Below are 11,399 nucleotides of genomic sequence, written 5' to 3'. Positions count from 1 at the left end.
AAAATGAGAGAACCAGGCCCACTCCGCCAGTCATAGCACTTTAAGGTGCATAAATGCCACCTACCCCTCCCCTCAAAGCAAGCCCTTTTATGATCTCCAGTAGGTTTCCTGTGCTCCCCCTTTTCATCTCCCACAATGCAAAAGACACTATGTAGTCTAAAGCCATCACTGGCCGAAACAAGTTTCAGTCAAGGAGACATTACTGCTTTGTCATGACAAATACATCACCTTCCAACAGTTAAGAGTCTTGAATACCAATGAGGAAAAAAAAACACTTCACTAGGGACAAGGTTCTAGGAAGTCAGGTATTTTGAGTATTTAATAGATGACATTTCAAGTCTGTACAATGCAACATCATTAACTCTTTTACAAGTTTTTGTTTTGGGGGATTTTTTTTTTTTTTTGCCAATTTCATTTGAGAAACAGGCAGCTGATAGTCAGTGCCACTTGACTAAAAACATGCATGTCACCTGGGGAAAGTTCAAAGCATTAGGAAGTTAAAAAGCATATACTCACTGATAAAGCATACACTGGACCACAAGGCAAACTCCTATCATTCTTCAGCAAATTTTCCTCTATCACAGCAAACCTGTAGTGTCTAATTTTGTCTGTGATCTTATTTAGAATTCATTTGCATGTTAAGACAATTATATAAAGAATCTTAACATGGTCCCAGTCTAAGTCAACTCCCACTGACGTTTCCTTCTGTAAGTTAACGAGTTGTCAAGTCAAAGCTTTTCTACTGGGAAACATTCAGAAACAAGTCAAGTATCACAATGTTTATTGATAGATACAAGTATATAAAATCAGGGCATGAACATGTCTCGATAAATTAAGTAGACTTAATTTCAGTACTATAATAGAGGGACCAATTCAAATTTCTCACCATGTCATGTTTCACACCCACAAAAACCTCTTCCAAAGGGCATTAAACCATCTCTTCAGCTGATCAGCTTTTGTGCAAGTAAACTGTTTCTTTTTAAAAGACTTGTGCACTTGCCCAGGCTCAAGGATATTAAAACCTAGCACATAAAGCCCATTACTAGAGGTAGAAATACAGGCAATATACTATTACGGCAACAACCATCGATTACAGTTAAGGATTCTCTGTAACAACCAAATGGATAATCAAATATTGCAACAACTCAAGTATTACACTGAGCAAAGTGCATTTCTACAGTATTCAGTGTTGCTATTCAGTTTTCTAACTTAAAAACAGCCTATGATAACTGGCAGCAAAGAAGACCCTTGCAACAGACTGCTTCTGCTCGAGAACTTATGATGTAATTATTGCATGCTGCTAATACACTGTTATCTAAACATTAAAGATATTCTAAAATATTTTTATTGTAGACTATTAAGACATACTACAAAAACCTTTTGCAGAGGATATCCTATTGACAACCTTCTGCTTTAAATATTGTGAAACATTACAGCGGAATGAATTTTCGCAGTGGTTAGGTCAAATGCAGTTACATCATAGCAACAGTATGTTTGCACAATTTAAGGCTTTGGCTGGTTCTTTAGTCAGCTTCTTCTTCAGACTCTTCTTCTTCAGCAGTTTCCAGCCAGGTTAGCCATTGGTTTACCTGCAGTTACATAAGATTGGTTTAAGGAAGGAGGAATTATTTCCCCACTGTGTACTTCTGCAGAACACTGCTTTTTTTCCCCTAACTACTTTTAAAAATCTTTCAGCCACACTATGCACTAAACATAGGTCTCTAGTAAAGAAAAAAAATGTAGTTCATCTTGCCTCAACTCCTTCCTAGCAAAATACTCCCATGAAGTTTCTAGATATTAACAAGTCTGAAACACTGTTTGAAAATGTTCTCAAACACTCCAGAGAAGCACATATCACAAAAATCAAATCTCTAAATGTTAGCAAACTTACCTGGAATAAAGCTTTGCCTTTCCCTGGAAACTCTTGAGTAATATCTTCTTTCCATGCCAAGAAGGCTTCTTCTTCAATGATCTCCATGTCATAGAAATGAACAAAGAAGCGCAGTAACATGCCTATGAAGTAAATTTAAACTTCATTAGCTTTATAACCTTCTGAACAGCTTACCTGACACAAAATGTAGTGACAAGCCTGAAAGCTGTACACTGGCACACACAATCAGATACAAGTTAAATTTTGGCTAAGATCTTGATGCACATACCTTTCGGAAAGTTACTGTTGTAGCAGTGCACCTGGAGTGCGTATAAAGCACTCACTTGCAGATCAACATGGTCATGGAGGAACTTCTGCATTACTGGCTTGAAGGAAAGAAGCAGTTGTTTTTCCTGCTCTAGCTGCTCTTTGGATGGAGCAGATGAAGAATCCGATTCGTCACTAGGTGGGTTTACTTCACTTGAAATATACTGCAAGAAACTGGACAAAGAAAAAAAGTTCTGTAAAATAAGCTGTAGCAGCTAGATTTCATGTTCTAGAACAGTAAGACCAGTGCTCTGAAGTTCAGTTTGCTAGCCATTACTGAAAATACTCTCCTGCTTGTATCAGCAGTTAGATGCACACACAGTGGATTACTATTGTGGTTGACAGCGCACCACAAAAATACTCCATTTTGCTTGTGCTATGGCTCTGAAATAATTTTAGAAGAATACGCAGGTCTAGACTTCTTCCCAAGCAAAAGCAACATTTCACACTAATGCAAGCCTGGAGACTTGCTTATCTTCTCAAATACAATGGGTGTTTAACACAGGGGAGATTCACTCGGAACAATTTATCTCCCTGTGTAAAAATCTTTCTCTGTACAGAGCTACAAGTCAGCCTTTACAGACTCAGTGACTTCCTGGCAGCTTAACAAGACATGTGCCTAAATTACATCAAAATGCATCTCACCTGGTCATCAATATATTCACAAATCCCTTATCTACATGAAGTTTGGGTGAAATGTTATCTTTAATCCACTTATAGATGGCTTGAGGGGATGGATCTGATTTTATTTGCTTTAGCAGTTCCTTCTCCAGTTTCAGAAGTGGGAACAAGAAGCTAAGCCCCTTCCCTTCCAAGATCTCCAGCATGCGGTCCTTGTTCTGGTCAATTTCTGGCAAGTAAAGAAGACAGACACATTTAAGTGCTGGTGCCACTCAAAAGCTACCCCCGATGGTTCATGGGTCTAACCACCTCTTAAGAAAGACCATTCTTAAGAATCATGACAGTTGATTACTTCAAAATCTTCTATGTTATTTTACTCTGGTGTAAAGAAACTGAGGAAAACACATCTTGCATATACTAATATGAGGTGTCATAAAGAACTATGTGGCAACTCTTACCTGGTAACATTTTCTGCATATTCACTTTGCTTTGTTGGAACAATTCTGTTAGCCATTCACGATCTTGTAACTTAGCTAACTGCTGAAGGCAAAGCAGGAAGAGAGGGAAATGGGTGCCACTTTCCAGTGGTTGAGCCAGTTCGGAAATGCTCACCAGTTCTGAAATAATGGCACGGGCTGCAAACTGTGCTAAGTAGGATTTCACCAATGGGATGTCCACCTCCAGTTTGGGGCACTGGTCCAATACATTCAGGAATGCATCAGGAATAGTAAACACACACAAGCTGAAATTCTGAAGTAATTTTGTTCTTGTGCACATAATACTCTTACTACAAAGGAGCCTCATGTTTCTTCTCTGCATTGTATCACTTGCCAAGAGGTTCCCAATTTCCAGTTCCCAAGTCCTGTACATACATTTCTTACTTTCGTCACTTCTTATGCCCCTCACAGGTTTCTAAGTTTTTTTTTTTTAATCTTGTCAGATCAACAGGACTCAAAAATTTGCACACCGCCTTTACTCAAGCTAAACACCACAAACTGCCAAGCAACACGGACTGCGTGCTATTAGATTGTAGTACCTGCATGAAGTTGTCACTTGTGGCTATTCCCTCCTGCTTGAGCAAGCTGATCAAAGTACTTGCTTTCTCTTTGTCTTCATCTGATCTATCTAGGGATTGAATGATTACTTTGCTCAACATCTCAGGAATGAAGTGTTTTGGAGCTCTCATTTCTCTCACAGTATTGACAGCATCATTAGCATTTCCATTGTTCAGATACTCGGTCACAACCGCTTCCTAGAGAGAAAAAAGTTTAAGTAAACATTCACTTTAAAAGAACATCCACAATGCTTCAAAAAGCACTATTACATACTTAACTTACAGTTTGTTTAAGTAGCTCTTCTTTAGAAGGAGGTGGTTTCTTGGTGGTCTTTGCAGGCTTTTCTTGTATAAGTGGTGGATTTGTTTTAAGACCAAGTTGAGGCGGCTGAAAAAGATACCAGAGTTTGTTTCTTCGCAGCACGCAGATCTACATTTCTATCAGGTTTAAGAATGCTAAATATGTACAAAGGCAGGTAAGAGTCAAATCACGTTTTCGTACATTCTTTTCACATATCTCGTTCTATGCAATGGAAGACTCCACTCTCTCCCTTCCCATATTAGAAACTGGTTTAAGTTTTACATGCATGAAGAAATGAAGTATAACCAATAATATACAGTAATTTTTTATATTTACCTGTCCCAAAGGTGGTGTCTGAGTGCGTGGTGGTTGAGCACTGGGAGGAATCATAGTTATCTGGGGCTGAAGCTTTGGCACTTGGTTTTTATTCATTAGAAAAGACTGAGCAGGTCTCAGGCTAATCTGTAAACAGACAAGTCAGAAAAAACTCAAACTCTTTCAACTATTCTGACCAAGAATACACAGCCATGGACTCACACACCAACTGATCCCACTGAAGCACGACTTTTCCATTTCTACAATGTTGACACTCAAAGACAGGTTAAGCCACATGTGTACTAAAATCCCCCCAAAAGCACGACTCAATGAATCACAACTTGCTGCAAGTTACTGGTATTTGGTTCCACTGGTATCAAGATCTGGAATTGCTTCTTATAGATGCAGTATGTTAGAGACCCAAGAAGATACTTAGCATGTTTGCTGATGTATTTTACAGCCAAGATAGAACTCTACCAATTGCTCAGGAATCAGGACAGAAGTCTGATTAACTCAAAATAGCAATGCAGTTTACTTTGCATTTGACATTTTGCCTATTGGTCAGTTCTAAAAAAAGAAAATAAAAATTTAGCCTGGTCCAGCACTTCAGGATTTCTCAAGTTTCTAGAGTTCAGGATTTTCTGAAGTTTTAATTAAATGTATTGTTATCAATACGATGCATGGGAACTGATGTCAGAGTAGTGTTCTTGGGGAGGTGTAGGGGAAGGAAGGAACACCCCAAGAAATTGCCCTCATATCTCAATCTTGCTCATAGGACGCTGGATACCCTAAGGAAAGTGAGGGGTAAGGTAAAAAAGGAAGGGACAAAGAAGGAGGAGAAGGAGAAAGAGTTCCAGCATTAGTCCTCATAATAACGCGTCTTGCTATAATCATTGGGCAATATTTAGAATAGGCTTCAAGTAATGTAGGCATGTAATGTACCTCATCTGCATTAAGCTGTCCTTTCTTAGAAAACCGAGGTGGCATATCCTTCGACTGTCCTTGTTGCTGGGATAAGAGTCCCTGATTCTGGTTATGGTAGAGCTGGCTTTGCCCCTATTTCAGAAAGGGAGATATAGAGAAAGAAGTGCAGATGATGGAGTGGTGTACATCATATGGTAAGTAGTACCAGAGGGACCAGAGGAACAAAGATTCTATTTGCCAGGAAGGGAGAAAGAAGGAGCAAGGGTGGTGGGAGAGTAGCATCTATCCCTAAAAACAGGGCTATCTTTTAAATAAAACACACCATTCTGACCCACCAAAGCCACATGCACCTTTCCTTGCAGTAAAAAAAAAAGTGTATTCCTTGCATCTCTTGCACAATTTCAAAAGTGGTTTAGAATTTCTGCATCAGCTGAGCATCAGTTCTTATCAGAATGAAGTCCGAGAAAGTCTTTCAAACACAAGCAGGCTATAATCCATAACATACGCATCTGCAGAAGAGCTTCTGAACAAGCTGAAGTCACTCTGTGAACATCTTCCTTACCTGACTTTTCAGAAAAGATTTGCCTAGTTCTCCAAACTGAGATTGAGCAGAAGGCATGAGGTGACCCCCATGGCCATTGAAAAGTTGGTTTGAACGATGGCGTCCCATGGTGGGTGAAAATCTGTCCTGAATAACCCCTGGACCAGTACCAATTCCGCTACCTGTATTATTAAAGAGACAAAAGGCAATTTTACTTCTTGTTCAATACAGTAAAGCCACAGTCCTCACATGAACCTTGCAGTTTCAGTGTACCTGGCATTTGTCCAAACATATCAGCAAGCCCTCCGAGTGGGTCCCTGTCAAGTTTCATCCTGGGTGGCATAAAGGGTCCCTCCAGAAAGAAGTCGCTTCTCATCCCTTGAGACATAGGAGCAGGAATAAAAACTCCCAGATCCTTTAAGACATGAATTATTGTTTTAGTCAGTTTGAAGTAGTAGTCCCTGAGAAGGTCAAGTTTTTAGACCTGAACTATAAAACCCATCTGATTTTAACCCGTAACCCCTTACTGTCCCTACTGCTGTAAGAACTACTCATAAGTGAACAGCATAAGTTTTGTGACATGGAGTACACAGCATAAGGGTTCACTTTAACACTTAAGCAAACGCCAAGCACAAGACTTTACATGCAACACTTACTTTTACTGCATCTTGACGGATTTGATTGATAGTCTTTGGTCCATTGTCAAGAAAAGCTTTGCGAGGAACCCAGTTGTGTTCTCTCAACTCCACAGTATCCTTGGAACACAACAAATTATTAGGAAAGGATTTAAGACAACTTTGTGAGAAAGAGGCAGCAGTAAGCTATTTTATCATCATACCTGCAGCAGGAAACGAATCCTTGCTGGCAATTCCTTACTTGACATCAAGGAGCGCATACGGGCAAAGTACTGATCCATTAAGGACTGGGGGAACAAAAGTGATGTCACAAGTGAGGGCTAATTCTATCAATGTCTTGTGTATTTTCAGGAAAGGTGACCACATTCCAGATATCCAACATCAAGTGACAGAACAGACTGCCCTTTCCTACCATCTCAATCTTCTTGATGGCAGTAGAGCTTAAAGAAAGCTAATGAATGCATCAAGATATCTCATCTGGGTCGAAGATGCCAAAATCCTCATTACTATGACACCATTTCAAGTTTGCATTCAGAACTTGCAAGTCAAGGTCCAAAATACACTTATCAGATCACCTGGTTGTGTTCAGAAAGAGTTCCTCACCACATCTTTTCAAGCAGCATTTAGAGAAACGACATTCTTGCTTTCATGACTTCCTAATGACCCTAACTGCATTTTGGAAAGACATTTAAAACCATTTCAAAGATCGGCTCCTTTTGCTATCAAGAGATTCGATGCAGGAGCAATAGTTGGCACTCTTGCAGACCTCAGTTTTGTACTTATGAATAGAACATTCAATACAGAAGGCTCAGGCAATCGAAGTCTTAGCCATAGAATATCACTAGTTTAACGACTGCAGTGGATATGCACATACCTTGGCTTTTGCATGGTCTAATCTAGGTCCCACTGTCCTCATTATCTGACAGAGGCACTCCAAATCCTCCCCCATATCTTTGAGTTGGACTCTCTTCTTCTTTTCCAAAAGCTGAAATATTAAAGGGGAATTAGGTATTTCAACATGTTATAAGTGACAATTTACAATAAATGACAGCTTTGTACAGACACATGCAGAAACACTTCATCTTGCTCTGAAGACAAACGGACTAAAAAATTACTCTCTAAGAACTGCTAATTGAAGTACTTACTCGTAGGTGTATGTTCTTCAAAGTACCTGTGGTAATTCTGTCTAGGCTAAACTACATCTTTACTTTGAGACAATTCCCGTAGCTTTGAATAAAGCCCATTTTGCTTTTCAGCCACACCAAAAGAATGTTTATTTCAAACGGTGGTGGGTAGATAATTGACAGGAAACTTTTGTGTTATTTTATGCTCCAAGATTCCCAAAGCTGCATAAACATTTAGATTTTTTTTTAGTTTAGAAGTTGTATTTTCTCTTAGCCCCCACCCCAATCCTAATACTCACTGTTTTGATGCACTTATGAAGGATAGATTCATGAATAAGATCAAGCTTGCCAAGTTCTCCAATGAATTTGATGTTCCCCAGCATCTTGATCTTGGCAATGGCTCTCTGTTCCTCCTCCTCAGGGAGGAGGGGACCATCATGCTTATCATAGACTGAAAAACAAAGAAGTCTGTTTAACATGGCTGTGGAAAGAGAAGATAATAAAGTTCTCTATTAAAGTGGTTTTAAAGCTTACTATCAACATTTCTGGTTCGGTTTTCAAATTCATCTTGAAGTTTAGATATTAGGAGGCGTCTGAATGTCTAAGAAAAGAGAACAAAGAAAACAATTACGCTAATCAGTCCAACTACACACGCTAGCAAAATTTATCTTTCCAGATTGAGAGATATACTCACTGTGCTTTGCTTCTGTCCTGGATGACTCTCTGCTGATGGGCCATCAAAGTTGGGTGCATCTTCCGCCAGTCGCAGACATAGTTGAGCATACAGTGAGCTATACTTGGGCTCTTCAAGGGCTTTGTCTACGATCTAAATAAATTTGAGTAAGGTAACATGTAGTAGGATGCAAATGTTATTAGGAAAGTGAGTTGCAAGACACAGTATGGAATATTACCATTCCATGTGATCTAGAACATCTAATTACATTTTGCTATTTCATCAATGTACATAAATAATGGATTTTGTTTTAACATTAGTCTTAATGCTGAAACAAAGGAACAAAGCTACTCTTTGCTACCAAAGAGCTTCTATAACCCTTAGCCAACAAATGGGACTAATTTGAGGTTGAACAGAACACTGAAGTTAGTATCGCCAATCTGATCTCAAATCAAAGTGACATAATAGTTAAATGAGTATACCAAGAGGTCACCTGTGGTAGCTTTTCTAAGACCATTAGACTTGTTTGTGAGGAAAACAGGAAGAGGGAGGGCAGGGAACTAAAACTGCTAACTAGCATCTTAGATTATTAAAAAAAAAAACAAACAGACAAGAAATCCCCAGTCACATTTAATGATTCTTCAGACCTCTAAACCAGAAAGTTAGAGCATTAAGTCTACTTCTTCCCCAGCATGTCCTTTTTACACAAAACTCAGGAATGCTATTTCTGTATGTCTGGATTACCAAACACCACATTAGCCATGTTACTTCTGTATCCCATGAAAAACAACCGACCTGTATTTGTAACATGCAAGAGAACTGTAGTTAAAAGAAATGCAGCCAGCTTACCAGCAGTATGACCCCTTTTAGGATGAGCTTAGATTCTACACCCACATTGAGGAGCTCAAGGCATAGCTTGTCAAACTTTTCAGGAGTAAGCTTATTTAGTATGCTAGAGAGTAACAAACAAAAATAAAAGAAACAGATTACAGAGATTGTAAGCATACTACAAGTAATTTTAAACCCAAGTTTACCTTTGCTTCTTAAGTCTACTAAAGAAAAATTGGAAAGTGCAATTTTCCATTCAACTATTTTTTGGGGAGATCTTTAAAATGTGAAGTATTACTGAAGAGACTAATCCTCTCATAAGAACTACTTCTCAAGTGTTGGCGGCTGCTGGCCTATCAGCTTCTGCCTCCCTCCCTCCAAAGGAGGGCACACACACTCCCCACAGAACTCAAGACCCACAGGTCTTCCTTTCCTCCAGCCCATTTATTGGAAATACATGTTGCTGAAGAAAACAGCAAGAAAAAAAAGATAATCTTACAGAGAACTTACCCTCTTACTTTCCTGAAGATTGCATCATGTCGTTCTTTGTCATTTGCGGAGTCGTCATCTCGTCTAGTGCTTCGTGAAGGAATCCATTTCTGAGCGTTTTGCCCTGGGGTTTTCCCCAGGAACTCGCTGTAAAAAATTTAAGAATATGATTGTTAAACAGAAACAATAAATTTCAAGAATTGACCTTTTAACCTTTCAGTATTGCTTACATAGGCTAATTCTGTCACTAGCTTTGTTAAATGCATGCACTTACCCCCACCAACATTGCAACATCTATTGTATAGCAAATTATTCACATGATCATAAAAAAAGGCACCTAAGAAAGCCCTATAAACTTTTAAGTGAAATGCAGGAAAAAGTCTGTGCTCCTCATATCACTCAGGACGCAAGTTTTCAACATGTTATATGCTATCCTGCCACAGACTGGAGGACATTAATATGTCATGAATTCAGTACAAATTCCCTGTACAACTTTAAAGATACTGAGTTGAAATTAACAGTAGTCACCATCAAGCAGCCTCTGCCTTTAAAATCATGCCAAATTGAACAGTAATATGACATACCTGTTGCTGGCAGTCTTGGGATAGTGCTGAGGTGCACCCCTACCACCTCCTCCGCCTGAAGAAGCACTGTTAAAAACAAGCATGTAATCTTGTGTAAGTTCAAAATCCAAATGCTTTCAACTACACATGAGTTTTGGTATACACATAAGACAAATCTAAATTCTCCTCAAAGGAGAGTTTCCACTGCCAAGTGTTCATCAAGCAAACAAACAAAAAAAAAAAACCACACTAGTACCTGAAACGAGAAGCACCCCCTTCTGCAATCGCACTCTCCACTTTGGCGGCTTGACAACGAAGAATCTTCAAAAGAATAAAATTAAATTGACGGGGTGGGGAAAAACAAAACCTAGAAAGACAAATCAAGTATTCATATTATAGTTGTTTTACTAGCAGCCATAGTATCTAACAACAAAAGTACAAACGTTTGTTAGAGAAGGGGAACCCTCAAACACTAAACTTCATAAAAGGTAAGAGAACTCTTGTTTATGCAATACTCGGGATACTCACAGAAAGAACAATTTCATCATTATAACCATGTTTTCCAACTGGGGTGAAGTAAGAGGCATAAAGGAATGACAGACTAAGAAAATAAGAGCCTCACATTTACCCTGTCAAACCCCCCCAAGAGCACTTCCGGGAAAAAAAGGGTGTTTTTTTTCCTGCTAGTACAGCATAATTAAATGAATCCTTTATCGATATGCTTTACAAACTATGATTAATTATGGCAAGACCAAGTAGTCAAGTTTCAAAGTGAGTAGTACCAAATCACAAAATGCACACAACGTAGTAACAGGGATGTATTCTACATCCAAGTCCAAACGGCCAATTAAGCTACTAAATAATGAAAAAAAGTATCCCCCCTCCCCAACTCAGATTTTAGCTTGCAAGACAGCAGGAGGAAGAAAAATTTCATTGCACTGCTCATGTAGCAGAAAGCTAATCACGGGGACAGAAACGCCTGGGGAGCAGATGAAAAAAACACACAGGCGTTTTGAGGCTGCATCACAAATCTGCTCCGAGACATTACAGTACTGAGCACACAGGCACCTCCTCAGAAAACCAGCCTGAGAAACGCCCAACAGAACGCATCTCTCCCCACTAAGGCGGCAGCGA

General features: G+C 39.2%; 1 protein-coding gene across 1 annotated transcript; it reads right to left on the bottom strand.

Annotated features, from left to right (window-relative positions):
* Positions 1–764: 764 nt before the first annotated feature.
* Positions 765–10,632, bottom strand: EIF4G2 (eukaryotic translation initiation factor 4 gamma, 2; the record flags this gene model as incomplete). Its single annotated transcript, XM_009706450.1, has 21 exons — positions 765–1,589; positions 1,892–2,013; positions 2,160–2,371; positions 2,843–3,047; positions 3,277–3,535; positions 3,855–4,070; positions 4,156–4,260; positions 4,510–4,635; positions 5,431–5,544; positions 5,975–6,135; positions 6,227–6,368; positions 6,610–6,708; positions 6,792–6,875; positions 7,463–7,573; positions 8,012–8,163; positions 8,247–8,313; positions 8,407–8,538; positions 9,235–9,337; positions 9,724–9,849; positions 10,287–10,352; positions 10,522–10,632. Coding segments are annotated over 21 exons (2,779 nt in total), but the record flags the coding sequence as incomplete, so codon positions are not given.
* Positions 10,633–11,399: the final 767 nt, after the last annotated feature.

Source organism: Cariama cristata, unplaced genomic scaffold (assembly GCF_000690535.1).
Source record: "Cariama cristata isolate BGI_N322 unplaced genomic scaffold, ASM69053v1 scaffold2828, whole genome shotgun sequence".
NCBI classification, from domain to species: Eukaryota; Metazoa; Chordata; class Aves; order Cariamiformes; family Cariamidae; genus Cariama; species Cariama cristata.
The sequence above is the reverse complement of the archived record's forward strand: the minus strand, read 5'-3'. Positions and strand labels throughout refer to the sequence as shown.